This window comes from Heterocephalus glaber, unplaced genomic scaffold (genome assembly GCF_053883595.1).
Source record: "Heterocephalus glaber isolate CG9 unplaced genomic scaffold, H.glaber_assembly_v1.0 deba00001442, whole genome shotgun sequence".
NCBI classification, from domain to species: Eukaryota; Metazoa; Chordata; class Mammalia; order Rodentia; family Bathyergidae; genus Heterocephalus; species Heterocephalus glaber.
Genome location: NW_028258296.1, coordinates 1196922 through 1212479, shown reverse-complemented (window position 1 = coordinate 1212479; position 15558 = coordinate 1196922). Strand labels below are relative to the sequence as shown.

Sequence of the window (15558 nt, the reverse complement as noted above, 5' to 3'; positions counted from 1 at the left end):
GGACACATGCGTTCAGGAAGCAGCACAGACTGCACACAAACAACACCAAGACAGTCCCTGGGCCCGCGCTGGCCGCGAGGAGGCCGCCTCCCAGGGAAGGGCGGGCCCTCTGCTGGGCCAGACCGTGTCCGGCGGGCATCTCCTCCTCCCAGCTCTCAGAGAGAGCTGCAGGGCAGCTCCAGTCTACTCTCCCTGTCAGACACAGGCTCTGGGGGTGGAAAAAGAGGCCCGGGGTTCAGAGCAACCAAGAGAGAAACAGGCGGGGAGGGGAGGGTGCAGTTCACGTTGCAACCCGCTTCTCACAGTCGCAGCTCCGACGGTCATGGCTGCCCTGAGCCGGACAGGAAGGGGCCACATGGACGGGGCCTCCAGGAAGGGGGCGGAAGCCATGGAGAACAAGCCGCCGTCAGGGCCTCAACTTGTCGGTACGGCAAAGCATGCATGAGATCTCCCCACCCTGGTCCCCCGGCCTACACCCCTTCTGTCAGGCACACACTGTCAGACTAGCTCTAACCAAGGCATCCCTCTGGGACCCCACGGGACCCGGAAGTCTTGCTGTTAGCTTTCACGTTTATATTTAAGAGCTTCAGTCTAGTGAGAACAAAGATTCAGTGGCTTGGGTGTTTCACGAGCCTGTAAATCCAAAGGTACATTCTGTTTTGGGCATCCCGCAATTCACGTATTCACCACCGACTCCAAGGATTCATTTCACATTCTTTCTTTGTTCTAGAACCTCTAGACCAGAGGTGGTGAACCTATGGCACGTGTGTCACAGCAGGCTGTTTGTTATCATGGGAAGCGCTAAGAGGTTTGCCATCACGGCTCTAGGCTACTGCTTAAAGTAATTCAGTGATTATAAAAGGCTAAGTTTTTGGGCTAACTAGATATACACCATCTAAAAGGCAAAAAGGATTTAGTTTCTACAGATTTTTTCCCTATTGACGTCACTGGTTTCTCATACTGTGATTTTCTGTCTTATGGGAAACTGCTCTGCATGTTGTTCCCCTGTGGAACACATCTGAGAATCAGCCCCACCACCTGGCCCAGTCCCTGTGGTCCTCTTTGCTCAGAGCTGAGCCACCCGAGCTTGGACCTGTGTGAAGCCACATGGCTAGGACGAGGACAAGGCCTGAGCAGGCAGTGTCCTGTTGCCACAGAAACAGTTACCCGGTGATGGCCTGGGGATGCCCAGCGTGGCCCTGCACTGCGCTGCCTGGCACTGCGGGTCGGGATGTGGTGGCCCCGGCTGCGTCTGTGTGGGTGCAGCTCCAAGAGTCCAGAAAACCTCTGCGTTTAGCCATCCTGCGGTGCCTCTCACTCACTGGTATGGACGACGTTTAACTTTTTAAGAAGCTCAGTAAAATACTTTCGATGCCTTATTTCCTTCAGGCCAGGCTTTTACCTGGATGCGCTTTAAGGAGCCGGAACAGAAAGCTGTTTCCGAAAGCCATGGACTGCTGTCACCTGGCAGTGGATTCTCGGCCCTGGCGCACACATGGCTCAGAGATGAGGGGATGCTGGGGTGGACACTCTGTGGGCCTGGCCTCCCCGTGCATGGATGGGCGGTGGGCAGGGAGGAGGAAGAGGGACAGAGCATGTGGTCAGGCTGGGGACAGCCCTGGTGTGATGGCCCTGGAAGGGCATGGAGCAGACCCTGCTGCCATGGTGGCATTGCAGGGGGCCTGCCAGCGTGTTCTGTGAAGGGAGAGCTCCACGGCTACACAGGAATCCCCGCCACACCCTGACACCAACTTGCGCTTATGTATCGGCCTTTGAGGAAGGTTCAGGGTACAAGTAATTGAGGGGCTCAAATAACTTGAAGGCTCAGGATTGGGTATTTTCCTTTCTTCGGTCCCAGAGGGCCTCTCGTGCTCTCCAGAGTGGCCGAGATGGCCCCAAGTGTCTCCTGACTGTTAAAGGACCACAGTGGGGACAGCAGTGGTAGTGGGCTTGCACTTTTAAAGGAGGGATGGTGTGGCTACCAAAGTCACCTGAGTCACAGGCAGTGCCCTGTGAAACTCACTGCATAGGAAGCCCGCTTCCAAGAGAAGCTGGGGACGCAGGCAGACCTGGACAGGGCGAGAAGCCCGCTCCACCACAGCCATTCCCAGCCAGCTCAGAGGGAGCATAGGCCACGCGGCACGGGGAGGACCCGACTTCCTCAAGGAAGCTGTGCAACCATGCGACTGAACAAAGCCTCCACTGAAACTTCATTAGAACAGCCACATAAACCATGGAGAATCCATTACACACGCACAACCGGGAGCTTCGACACAAATATAAACCAGGAGAGGGGCCACTGGGGCGATTACTGTACCCCCACGTCCTCTATGATATCACATCACATTCCCATCTTCCCGAACTGTAATTCTTGCCTTATTTATTTACAAGATAAACAATCAGATGCTGCAGGGAGAGCTTCGGGAAGTCATGAAATCCAGAAAGTAACAGGAGAATATTGAGATATGTTTGAGCTCTGCGAGGGTTCTCAGGAGTATTTGACTCTTGACAAGGCCAGATGTTAGGCCATGTGTCCCCACTGTGAAAGCCCCCTGGCAAACAGGACGCCAAGAATCAAATTATCGATTATTCGGCTGCTCCCGAGATGGAGTGCTTCTGCTTTCCCTCTTAGCAGTCATCTTATCCACGTTAGCAACATCACTGGCCCATTCCCCAGCAGCTCTACAGGAAGCTTCCTCCGCTCCAACTGCCCTGACGTATTCATCACATTACCAAGTCTCCGTGGCCTCACCGCAGCACAGGCACCAGAATCCCAAGCCTGAGCTGGACACTGTCCAGAGACTTGCCTTCCTCATCCACCCCTGGACCCCTGTGGCTCCACCCTCACTCAGCCGCTGCCTCAGTCGGCTGTGGGGACGCTCAGCAATGGTTCTCCTCTGTGAGCCAGGGCCCCAGGCCTAGCAGGTGCCAGTGTCCACCTGAGGAGGAGGTCAGGAGGGCAGGGGCCTTGGCAGCAGGGAGCTGCCCTGCACCTGGTCTCCCTGCTGCCGCTCCCACCAGGTGGCGCCTTCCACTGAGCAGAGCTAGCAGGCCTGTGGCTAAGGGATGCGGCCTTGCCAGGTGCCGCAGAGCTGAGTTGTGGTCTTCAACAGTGCTGGTCAAGAAACTGGCCAGCATGCAGGGAATGGAGGTGCATAGCCTTTTAAAAGGTCTTTAAAAAATGACCAATAAAGGTGATATTGAGTTAATGAAACATTTGCACCCACGTCAACTGATGTTTTCCTATTAATACAGTCACCCAAACCCGACAAACCAGCAGATGTGCGCCGGCACATGGTCTGGAGGGAGAGTGGTGGTCTCCAGGTCTGGAGCAGTGCCCATGTGCAGCCAGGGCAGAGAGGACACCAGGGAGGATGGCAGGGTTGGCCCAGGTCCTACCAGCCCAAGGCAGCACAGCCTCAGGGCAGGAGAGAGAATGCAGGAGCCCCACAGGCTCTGGATTCTGAGTTTACCTCTGGGTACAAGAAGCACTCAGGTGCCCTGCGCAGCCAGAGTGAGAGAGGAAACTGGTCCCCCAGTTCACAAAGACCCCACTGCCATGAGCGCAGTCACCCCGCTCCCTTCCCCGGACTCTGCCAGCTCTGGCCCAGCAGCAGAGACCGACTGAGACACCCATCCCACAGCTGCATGCTGAGGCTGAAGGTGACCCCAACCCCTGGGCCGACATGGATATGAAAATGAGTCTGAGAGCCTAAGGAGACCCCAGGAAAAAGCTGCATGGCCCACACGGTGCGGAGGACAGAGGGCCGCACCACAGGGGGAACTGGAAGAGTCTGGGACAGGCTGGCTGTCACTGGCCTCGGGGAGCCTGGCTGGTGGCTCTGAGGGATGGAGGTCCAGGTGGGGGCCCCAGGGACAGGGACAGGGCCGGGCCAGGGGCCCAGTGGGGAGAAAAGGGATGAGCGTGGAATCACACAGCAAGGGAAGGCAAAATATTAAGGCTGAAAAGGGGAGAGGAGAGGCCTGCTGAGCTTACTTTCTGTTAAGAGGAGGAATTTCATAAACTAAAGCCACAAGATTTGGATTCGAACACCGGTAAGACAGTGAGACATCCCTCCACTGTCTGCCCTTCCCTTCTCCTGGGGCATGCCTTGCACCTGCCGCTCCGCCTCTTCAGGAAATCCTGAGGCTGCACACACCCCTATGCCCAGCTGCCCAGGAGGCTGAGGCAGAAGGATCCCAAGATCAACTTTGGGAAACCCTGTCTCAAAAGAATTATCTTTCCAAAGGAAGAGACAAGGAGAGGCAGGGCAGGGTGGGGCTCAGCTTCGAGGGTGGGGCCTGTGATTAGGAATGAGCCCTCAGGACAGTAGTAATAGAAGCAAGTCCAGGAACACAAAGCTGAGCTCAAGTAGAGTCCTGTGTGGGGGCCGAGGCTCGGTTAATCAGCAACACCTGAGAGTGAATGAGGAGCAGGCACCTGAGCAAAACCCGAAAACCAGTGAGAGGACAGAGCACCTGACAGAAGCAGCACCCAGCCCAGCCCCAGGACGCTCCCATCGCTAAAAGAAAAGCCCCGTGAGAAAACTTTCATTCCTTAAAAATGCAGGAACTGTTAGAAAACTGGCTGGCTAATTTCTCAAGGACACGATTCCAGCTGAATTCCTTTAGGGACTCTAACAGTGCCGCTTGCCACAAGAATGTCCAGACTGCCAGAGAATGCTGCAGCATTTCTCCTTCAAAGAACTCAGTGGTGTGCAGAAGCAGGCAGGGCCGACTCCTGCAGGTGTGTCTTGGCAGGCCGGACCCGGAGCCCACTGACTGAGGTCAGTGTCAGCGAAGCAGAGCCCCGAGGAGTGGTCCCGGCTCCCATGAGGTGGTCTGGATCTGGAGAGAACCTCGAAGAACAGCCAGGGTTCTGATCCCTCTGTGCGTCAGTTCTCTCCTCCTAGTATCTCAGTCATCTTTTATCTTTACAAGCAAGTTACCTTAGCAACAACAACGAAACACAGCCTGAGGGCCTGAAACTAAAGCCTCCTCCTCCCTAGACAGACACCCATCGGCTTCTTTCCTTCCCCAACCAACTGCCAAGGGCTCCTATGCGGGCCTTGTCAACACTCAAGTGACAGTGTTCCGTGTGTCTAATGTGGTGACAGGTCACCAAAGTCAGGAGAACCAATGTGGCCGGTGGCCCCGCTCTGCTGGAGTTTCTACCCAGACCTTGAAGGGTCAGGCACAATGAGGATTTGGGGTACAGTGGCAGAAAGGAAGGTGTAACATTTCTCTCCCAAATGGAGAGAGGGCCCATGGCCGGGCAGCGCTTCCCCCTGAGCATTCCTGGCCCACTCAGCGGGCCTCTGACCTTCTCTGCCTGTAATAACTTGCAGGGATAAGAACACAGCTTTGTTTCAGTCCATTTCAATTTGTTTCTGATGGCGAATGCATATCCTGCCCGATTCCATCTGATTCCTGTGTAGGCTGCATCTCATTGCTCAGAAGCAGCCCCGGGTTTGCTGGGCACAGGAAAGAACCCTGATCGGAACCTGGGCGAGCTCTCCAGAAGTTCCCGCTGCTTCTCAAAGGCGTCAGCCCACTCCAGAAACCTGTGTGCGGGCTTTGTTCTCCACAGCCATAAAACCTAGATGGAGGTCGTGCACAATCTTTACTACAGCCTTTCGTACAAGAGCGAGGCACGGGACCAGTTCACAGTAATGCTTCATCCAGACACTGGAACATCTGCAGCCACTAACGATGTCTTAAAATAATATTTAGTGACACCACAATGTGTTTATAATAGGAAATAAAATGAACAAAACCAGTTTAATCAATTATGATTAAAATATGAGCAGAAAATGATTGGAAAATAAGCACAGAAAATGACTACCTCTGAAGAGTGATTATGGATCATTTTTAAATGTGTTCCAATAATTTTTAATCTTAAAATAAGCACAAATGAAACCTGAAAATCTCATACTTCTTTCTTTTCTTTTCTTTCTTTTGAGGCAGTGAGAATCAGAAAATTCGGGATTGAACCTTTGTTGTCTTACTGAAAGTCTGGCCTTGGCAAGCTGGGGCCCTCTCTGAAACACTTCTAGCGTCCTAAGCATGAGTTACTCGGCTCAGTGGCGGTGAACCCGCAGCACCTGTGTGGTCTCTCTTTTAAGACAAAAGATGTTAGTGTAGAAGTTGTTTCTGAACCACAACCTCAGCGTTGGCGCTTTGCGTCAAATAAGTGGGCTTTGGGTTGCAGATTGGGTGCTCGTCTCTAAGGTCCACTGTGACCTACCCTTATGTGAGGGGCATCTCCCTCCCAAGATCATCTCAGAGCCCCACCTCTATCTGCAGGACTGGTCCAGGGGGTCTACGCAGGGATTTGGCCAACAAATGAAAATATCTGATTCTACTATGCTTTATATTAAAACAATTAAAGAGAAACCCTAAAATCATTTAGTTATGAGTCACTGATTACAAAACCTGATTATACCCCCCCAAAATCTCCCTCCCAACAATAAAAACAATGCTCAAAGCTCTCAATGGTCAATGTTACAATCAGACTTAAAGCAATTTGTAGGGTGTAATTTCAACTTTTTTGAAAAGCAATTTAGTAATATGTTTCAAGGGTGATGTTCATACTATTTGTATCAGTAATCCAAATTCTAGAAATCCATCCTAAGGATATTAGAGTTGGGGACAAGACTATATATTTAAGAATATTCTGGAGTGTATTCCATAGGTCGGGACAAAGTAGATGCCCACAGTATTGGTACAAGTTGTAGAAGATTATGTTTCCTAACTTTTCTATACACACAAAAAGTATGAAGTGCTAATTAAGAAAACAGTACACCACATAGCATATCCAGTGTGACCGCAGTCATCTTCTACATGTGTGCACATATACATACACACAAATACACAAACATCCACCAAAAAGATGGGGGAACAAAAACGTGAATGGCTGTTGACCACGGGTGAATATAGCTTAAATACATATATGTTCTTGCCTATATTTTCCAGTTTTCCTACAGTGCCGTATGTGACCTTTATAAGAAAGTAATAAAGCTGATCTGCCATCTGCAGGAGAGAAGATGGAGGCGACACCAGACTCAGCCCCAGGACGTGGCCGCACTGATCTGCTCTTCTGGCTACCGAGTCCTCCGTGCAGTGCTCGGCTCCTGATCCTTCTGTTCTTGCTGGCTCTGTGGTTTTGATAATGCAGTGTATCCAGGACGGTGCTATTCTTGAAACCCTACAAAGCAGTCCTTATGGAGAGTCCTAGGGCTTTCACAGGAACGCCCTGACACTGTGCTGCGAGCTGCAGGTGTCCAGGTGGTGTGGGAAGCACTGGGCTTTGGAGCCCATGCAGCATGGGTTTGGGGCTCTGTTCCACCTTTAGAAAAGGGCTCCAGTTTTGCAGAGTTGTAATAATGGTACCTAGGGTAATGCGTATGAAGATACCCACCCAAATGCCGTGTCCTCCATAGTTCTTTGTTTCTTTTCCCTTTGCAAATTTAAATATTAAAATATTGGCCTGTTTCCAAAAACACAAATGCTCTGGAAAAAGTACTAATAAAAATATGATTTAAGAGAGCTGCGAGGACCCGTGAATCCAATGGGTTCCTAAATGAATGAAGGTGCTAACCTTTCGCTGAACTCCGCTCTGTGTGTGGAGAAAGTCGTCTCTTACAGAAAGATGACACAATTTTTCGATGACACCCAAAGTCCAGGGTGTCACACCTGAAGGCTACATGCATAAAACGGCCAAGGGTTTTGTGGACCCCTCTGTGTGTGAGTATGTGGTTTTGGTCACTGCCGTGGTAGAGGTAGAAACAAGATTATTAGGTTGTGAGGCAAATATTTTTAAACATAAATCATTATTTGATGTAAAGGGACAACTTAAAAGTTAACATCTTTAATTTCTGCTGGATAAGGTACCAGAGGGCCACCTGTCCACGGCCTCTGGTCCTGGGGCCATCACCGCCTGCTGCTGTCCTTCTGTTCCATGTGGACTGCGTCCTGCACATGCGGCCAGTGCCCATCCTGTGTCCTGGGGTCCCCCGGAAATGCGGCCCAGTCGGCTCTTCTCGGTGCCGAGTTCCCAGGGCCCCAGGATCAGCGTGCCCACCTTTCATCAGTTGTGCCAGTCTGAACAGCCCCACCTGCGTGTCCAGCGGTGTGCATGGCTTACACTTAAAATTCACGCACACATTTCACGCTGGAGTCGTACATGTGTCTGACCACCTACATCACATGTGTCTGTGGCTGAGCTTATCCTGAGAGGCAGAGCCGGGTCCCACCTTGCCCTGATCTGATGCTATGGTGCTTCTGGTCCCTGCTTTCCAGTTTTAATCCCTGTTGCTTTTACACGAGGGAGAAATCTCTCAAAGTTGTGTTTTCCTCTGTTGGCTTTCTGTGGGACTGTCAGTCCTCTTACTTTTGAAAAGCCTATGAAACAGTGCAGCCTCCTGACACACGTGTTGCAGTTTTCCCACGTTAGCTTCTGTCTCTTGGCTTTGTTTATGGTATCTTCTGTGCATGCACTTTTGATGCCTTCAGAGTAGAATTTACTCGTGTTTCCTTTTATGGACACTGGTTTGTGGAGTGCTTTAGAAAGGCTTTCCTTCCTCTCCCATATTATATTAAAAAGGCGCTATGTTTCCTTGTGGTGTTTTATGGCCTGGCTTCTTTCTTCGGTACTTGGGATTGAACTCAGGGCCTTCATACTGCACTACATCCCCTGTTCTTTTTCTTTCTTTTCCTTCCTTCCTTCCTTCCTTCCTTCCTTCCTTCCTTCCTTCCTTCCCTATTTTGATACAGGTTCTCACTAGGTTTCCCAGCCTGTGCTCAAACTTGTGATCCTCCTGTTTCGGGCCCCCAGAGTGCTGGAATTACAGGCGTGCCTTTGTTTAACATTTTGCTATGAACAAGTTCCATTCCGGGAGAAATGGAGCAGCTCAGTCCCCTTGCCCGGGTGACAGGGATGCAGCCACGAGGAGAGTGGGACGACGACCTTCAGGCACAAGCAGGCAGCTGTGGCGTCCCTGTCCCCAGGCGTGGGCACCGCTCCGTGGGCGGGCACAGAGGCTGGTGACCCTGGGGCCGGCCACTGCGGTGCCACCTCTGGGTCCCCTGCCCAGGGGCTTCGGGACAGTGGGTCATGGTACTGCCGCTGACCTGGGAGCCCTGCGACCTGAGAAGCAGTTGCTTATGTTGGTCATTCCCCCGGACACCCATTCACATGACGAATGAAGACGCAAACTCACGGGAGGTACGAAGATAAACAATAACGGTAACGTCGCTACATGCGCCTGCTTTAGAATTCTCATTTCAAAACACTCAGAAGTTCAGAGCAAGGAAGGCCTGGCCAGAAATGCTTATGCATCTTTTATGCAACTTTAAACTGAGTTTTTGTGTTCCTAATTAATTAAAAAATGGAAATATGAATGTTTTATCTTCCATCATGACTCAAAGGTTTTTCTTTCATTTTAAAGGGACTGTCCAGGACGCCAACCTTCATTTCAGAAATAATGAAAAGCCCGTTTTACAGTCTGAGCTCGGTCTCAATCTGCTGTATAAGAAGTGGGTCCTCACGTGCAGTTCACAGAAGGTGGCATCTGAACATCCTGCTGCCAGGACCCAGGCATGAGCAGCCCCGGGGTGCTTGTGTCTGGTGCCTCTCGGGAAGGGCTCCTGTAGAGCGCTGAGTCACAGGCTCCTTCCACCTGGCCCATCCGGCACTCCGACCTTCCACTTTCCTCAAACTTCTGTGGTTGTTTCCCTTCCTGTAGGGCACTGCTCCGCAGGGCAGGAGATCTGAGAATCCGCTCTCTGCTCCTGTGCCTCCAGCGGTGGCCAGTCCGCTCTGCCTGCCTTTCCGTGCCCTGTGATCCATCCAAGCAGGGCCTTGGCCCTGCTGAAATCCACAGGGCCTGGCCTCCTGCCCACTCTGGAGCACACGAGGGTCCTGCCCACGCCGTGTGCTCCCAGGCAGCAGCCGTCCTGCCATTCACTGGGTCCACCCCTGTGGCCACTGTCTGGACTGCTCCTTCCCTTGAGCCTCACCCTCTATGGCACTTGCTGTTCTGCGTGTCACCAGGACGAGGATGAGGACGGGGCTGTCCCCGCCCCACTTCCTTGGGTTTTTTAGGGCACTGCGAAGGACTTTTCCCATTAAAATGTATTTAATTCACAGGCAACTTTTTTCCCAGATCTGCCTTACCCCGTTTTCCTGGCTGTGGGTGCAAAGTTCACTGTTGCTGCCAGAGGCGACTGATTAGTTAAAAAACACATACTGCGCTCAAGGCTAGCAACCACTTGTACGTCGTTATGAAAGGATATTAAAAACCATGCCCAGGACCTGGGTCTACAGCACAGCACAGCTGTCAGTGTGCCATGCCGAGTGGCCTAACATGGACAGTGCCCACGTTATCCCCTCAGCAGGGAAGGGAGTCAACGCCCGAGTTAGTGACAAAGGAGACCCTGGCACAACTTCCTGGTTTTTATTTTTAAAATCATATTTTATTGCAGCTGATCACAAGCCCCTGCCCAGAAGAGGCTGTCTGAAGCTGTGCAATCAGTGTTTCTGAGAAAAGACTTCCAATCGGGATGCACTGTGGGGCCCTGAACACCTGCACCTCACTCCCTGCTGCGACAGTTCCCCGCTGACACCGGCTCCGACAAACCGGCACGGACGAGCACAACCCAACCAACCCGTGCCTAATTCCTAAGAAACCACAGGGTCTGCGAAACAACAGCTGTGCCCTCACCCCACCCAGGGGCAGTCCAGTCACAGATGCCGCCCCACGCTGGCCCGGAAGCAGAGGTCTGCCTTCCTCTCCAACCTCAGAATGCAACCCTGCCGAACAGCCGAGAACCACCTGCTGCCCAGGATGCTTTCCGGGAGCCCCCGTCCGGACCACGTCCCCATGTCCTGTCCTCTGCAGCACACACACACCCCTCCACCCTGCACTGTCGCCTCTGCCGACCCAGCTGCGCGCTCCGGAAGCTGCAGCTCAAGGGGCCACTGCCCTCTCTCTGCTAGGCCCAAGCAGCAGGTACAGCATTGGCCTGGCCAGGTGCTTCGTGCAGAGGGGTGAAGAGGGAGGGGAAGAAGGCGGAGGGCGGAACAGGAAGAGGAAGGAGGGGGAGGGGCGGAACAGGAAGAGGAAGAGGAAGGAGATCCTGAGCAGAGACCAAGGGTGAGGGCAGGGCAGCCTCAGTCCTAGCGTCTGTTCCTGCCGTCCCTTCTGCTCCGGTCACTGCTCTCTGGCTCCCAGCTCAGGTCCCACCTCCTGTCTCTCCCTCCCCTCCAAGGATCCCGGAAGTGGCCAGGGACACAGAGCCGACGCCGCCTCTGTGCTGTGGCCCGTCCTGCTGCGGTGGGGAGACCTGGTTCCTGGCGGCAGGTTGGGAAGCGCCTTTCTTGCGCTGCCTGTGAACCGGTGCTCTGACAGTGCGAGTGAGACGCTGCCTCCCGCCTGACCTTTTCCCGTGTTCGTCAGCTGGCTCAGAAACGCGGGCCTGAGAGAGGAGTTCTCCTGCTGTGGGACCCGCGGGCCGCCCCCCGGGTCAGATGCGCAGCTTCGAGAGCCTTCCTGGGCAGGGTGGCTCCTGTGCCATAGAGGCCGGCTCTCCCGCCTGTCCCTGCCTAAGAAAGCCGATGGCTAGTGCAATGGCATAGGACCATGACCCAGCTCCCCCGGGAGGGCCTGTCTATGAGGGAAGCCTTTCGCTGCTACTACGGTTGCTTCAAGTTTCTAGCATCCTAGTGTCACGAGAGTCACTGTCACATCACCTACGCCAAGCTCCGGGACTCCCCTCTTCCCCTCTCCTAACTTAGGCCAAGAGTGGGGTTGGCCAGGACCCTCCGCCCTGCCGTCCTCCTGTCGCAGTGGCTGTTCCCTCCTCAGACTAGGGGCCGCCAGCCCAGGGCGTCACCTGGAAGAGCGGCTCGGGAGCTTCTCCAGGTCCCAGGGACCCACATCATGCTCCCAGGCCCAGCGCCCCCTGTCTGAGTGTGGTGGATAAGAAAGTGCCCCGCTCCCTGGCAGGAGGGACATTTATCAGAGCCAATGTCCCAGCACCCTGCTGACAGGTGTCACTGCCCACGCCCCACAGAGGGGAAGTGCAACCCGGAGGAAATAGCGCGTGTAGCCCTGCCTGGGACTCTCACTACAAAGCAGCCGCTTGCCCATGGTGGTGAGGACTCTGCCCAGGACAAACGGCATCTCACCAGAGGCAGAGTCTGACACACACAGGAGAAGGTGGGAACGTGGTGCCCAGAAGGCACCGGCTTCGATCCAGGCACAGATACCGAGGGGAGAGGCACAGTTTGGGAGCACTTGGAAGGCGGATCACCATATACGGTGAAGGCTGACATTTAAAAATGTATTACGGTCAAAGCCACTGCCTTGAGTTCCCCTCAAAATCCTCCCCATCAATTTTGAACACTCAAAATGGGAACACTCATCCCATTGCTCTGGCCACTTTCTGAGCAGCTCTGGAGTGCTCTTTCCTGGGTGTCTTTACCAGGTGTGAAAAGACAGTGAATCTTGCTGTCGAGCACCATCCAATGGAAAGGCAGCTCGTAAAGATATGACGCTGTGTCCTCATCCACCTTATTCACCAGATCTGGCTCCATGCAACTTCCTGCTCTTCCCCAAAGTCAAAATGACCACAACAGGGAAACATTTTGAATTGATTCAGGACATCGAGGCAGCCAGGACAGCACAACTGAAGACACTGAAGACAGAGGACTACAGAGCTGTTGCAGGAAATGGCCAGGATGGTGGGATGGGTGTGTTCAAAGTAGGGGAGGACTTTGAGGGGATTCACAGTAATGTGTCTCTTCTGTAACACATTTTTAAATGTCAGAATTCACGGTGGGTTCTGACCATACCTTGTGTCTGACTTGCAGCAGATGCTGCCTATGGATGCACTGCGCAGGACGCCCCTCCTGTGTCCCGTGTGCCACGTCCCGCTCTGCACCCACAGGCCACGCCAGCCCTGCTGGGTCTTGGGACAGCGGGCTTCTGCTTTGCCCACAGTGCTGCCCTGGGCCTCTCACCCAGAGCAGCAGCTCCCCCAGACTTCCTCTAGACACAGAGCTCATACATGGCACCGCTCACTCCACACGGCTCATCCACATGCCCACATGCTGAAAGCTCAGACCCCTCCGAGAGGCGTCCACCAACGACTCCAGCCATCCTGGACTCAGCGTCCCCAGGGCTGACTCCAGGGAGTGGGACCCGAGCAGAGGCTGCACCCTTCCTGGACGATCTCTGCTCATCTGATGCCACGGTGACGCTCCGGGAAGCTGAGCGGCCGGGACCCCTTCATGGTCCAAAGCTAACACCGGCCATCCCACTGCTGTGCTGCCCTCCAGCCCCGCCTGCCACTTCCAGCTACGTCCTCCCGGGCCTCTGCCTCCTCCTCAGCGGTCCCTGACCCGCTGAGGCTTGCCAAGGTCACTGCCTCTGGGCCTGTCCTCCTCCCTCCACCTTGACCCTCTCTGGAGCAGGGGAGCGGTGCCCTCCAGGCCAGCCAGCACATTTTTGGTCATTATTTGAGGCACTAATCCCTAATCACAGCTGTATCTGTGTGTTCAAGATAGTTTCAGCCTGTGCCATCTCTAAAACACCAGGAAGAGCTGCAGCAACCTCTCCAGCTCACCAGGTAATCGGCCTCAACATGAAGAAGGTTCTGAAACCTTCTACTCTGGTCAGATGTTCCCAGACACTCAAGGAAGAGCCAGAGCTCACTTCCCACCCAATGCTATATCCTGCTTCCTTCAGCCAAGCCTGGCCACGCGACTGCCCAGGGCTGGCTCTGAGCCTCCACCAGGCGCCCCCTCTGGGCAGTGTTCGAGGCACACACTCAGAGCTGACGTGTGTTCTAAGCACTGCTTCCTACAGGAGTGCATTCTGCTTGGACCTAAAGTCCCTGGAAGGTGGGGCTGCAAGAAAGAATCCGGATGTCCGCTAATAGGAAGCCATTTGCGCAAGTGGCTTGGGGGCCGTGGGTCAGGGCCACTCAGGTCATGCACAGCACCTAACAGTCCGTGTGGCGACCTCAGTCTTGGGCCTGCCCTCACACTGTCCTGTGCACCCACTGCGGAGCTAGACCCGTGTCTGGAGCACACAGCGGGCACAAGGCTCAGTGCCCCATGCTTGGGAAGTGGCTGGCGCCTGGCTCAGCCGCACTTACTTGGGGAGGTGGGGGAGGCTGGGCCCCCTTCCGTGGATGTGGCCGGAGGCTTCGTGTCCGGCACTGGCAGAGGCACCGGCCTGGCCATTGGTGGTGGCGGTGGCGGTGGCAGCATCGGGGTGGGGAGGAATGGGTTGTGCACCTTGCCTTGGCTGCTTCCATTGGGCTGCAGGGTGGGAGGAAACAGAACACACAGGAGAGAGAAGGCACAAGTCAGACAGCAGTCACTTCCAGACCTGAAGCTGCACCAGGCACAGCCCGTGGCGGTCACCAGCTGTGCACCGAGGAGCTCAATTCTAAGTCCCTCCTGGCAAAGAGCTGTGTGAGGCAGCTGCAGAGCACAGGGCAGGATGCACGCTGCCTTATTCTACGTGTCTTGCCTGGACCACACCGCCCTGCTCACGTCTGGCCCTAAGGTGACTGCCGACGACAGGGTCTGCGTCCGTCACCAGCTCACCGATGCTGCTTGGAACGCTGTGGCTCTGTGCTAATTTCCCCTTTACCATCAGTCTGCCAATTACTAGTTATTTAATATCCGAGTGTGCCACAGACTGGTGCCAGTCCACGGTGCCTATTGCATAGTAAAGGGAAGTTTCCTAAATAAGCATTCGGGGCATATCCTCACCTTTCAAAGTTGATCTTCTATAACATTTAATACATGTGTTAAGGGAACACAAAATTTTTCTTTCACATATTGTATAACATCAGGCAGAGAAATCTTAAAATTCAGCTGCTGGAATTCTGCTAGGCAAAAATATCACTTCTAATTTTGATTTAAATTATATAAGCATATGTCACAAGAGTCATATTTGTTTGGCTGCCTGGCGTTAAAACAACGAAATAACAGCTCTTGAAGAAAAAGTTTCCTTCTGGGCCGGGGATTTAGCTCAGTGGTTCCGCCACCGGCCTTACAAACACAAGGTCTGGAGTTTGATCCCTGGTACCACATAAAAAAGAAAAAAAGAAAAAATTTCCTTCTGAAGAGAGCAGTAAAATCCATTTTATTCTTAAGATTTTCAGGATAGCTCTGTGAAGAGACTTGCTGCAAGCCCTGTAAAATTTAGATCAAAATGCAGAACTTGGCCTTTGACAGTCACATAGGATGATGTCAAGACCGCTAAAAACCAGGTTAAAACTCAGGAGTCAGATGCCTGGTGCTGGGGACCAGGACCGTGCTTGGTTTCCCAAGTGGCTTTGTGGACAGAATTTCCAGATTTCATCAGTGACACCGTTCAACAAACAGCGACAGCGCCTACACAGGCTGCAGCCCCAGGTCAAACTCCAGCTGGTGGAGCTCTTGCCACCCAGCTCTCAGTGTGAGACGCGCACCTCTGCAGCTCAGCCTCTGTCCCCTCCTCGTGCACCGATATACTGAGTAATGTTCCTCCAAGTCTA

At 53.5% G+C, this 15558-nt stretch overlaps 1 protein-coding gene across 13 annotated transcripts in view; it reads right to left on the bottom strand.

Annotated features, from left to right (window-relative positions):
• The window catches only part of Nfia (nuclear factor I A), a 306327-nt gene that overhangs the window by 26619 nt on the left and 264150 nt on the right, over positions 1-15558 (bottom strand). For all 13 annotated transcript variants that reach the window (XM_087212645.1, XM_021255657.2, XM_021255656.2 and 10 more), the window contains one exon: positions 14164-14329. In XM_087212645.1, coding sequence (XP_087068771.1) covers positions 14164-14329 — 166 coding nt within the window. The remainder of the gene's footprint in view (positions 1-14163; positions 14330-15558) is intronic.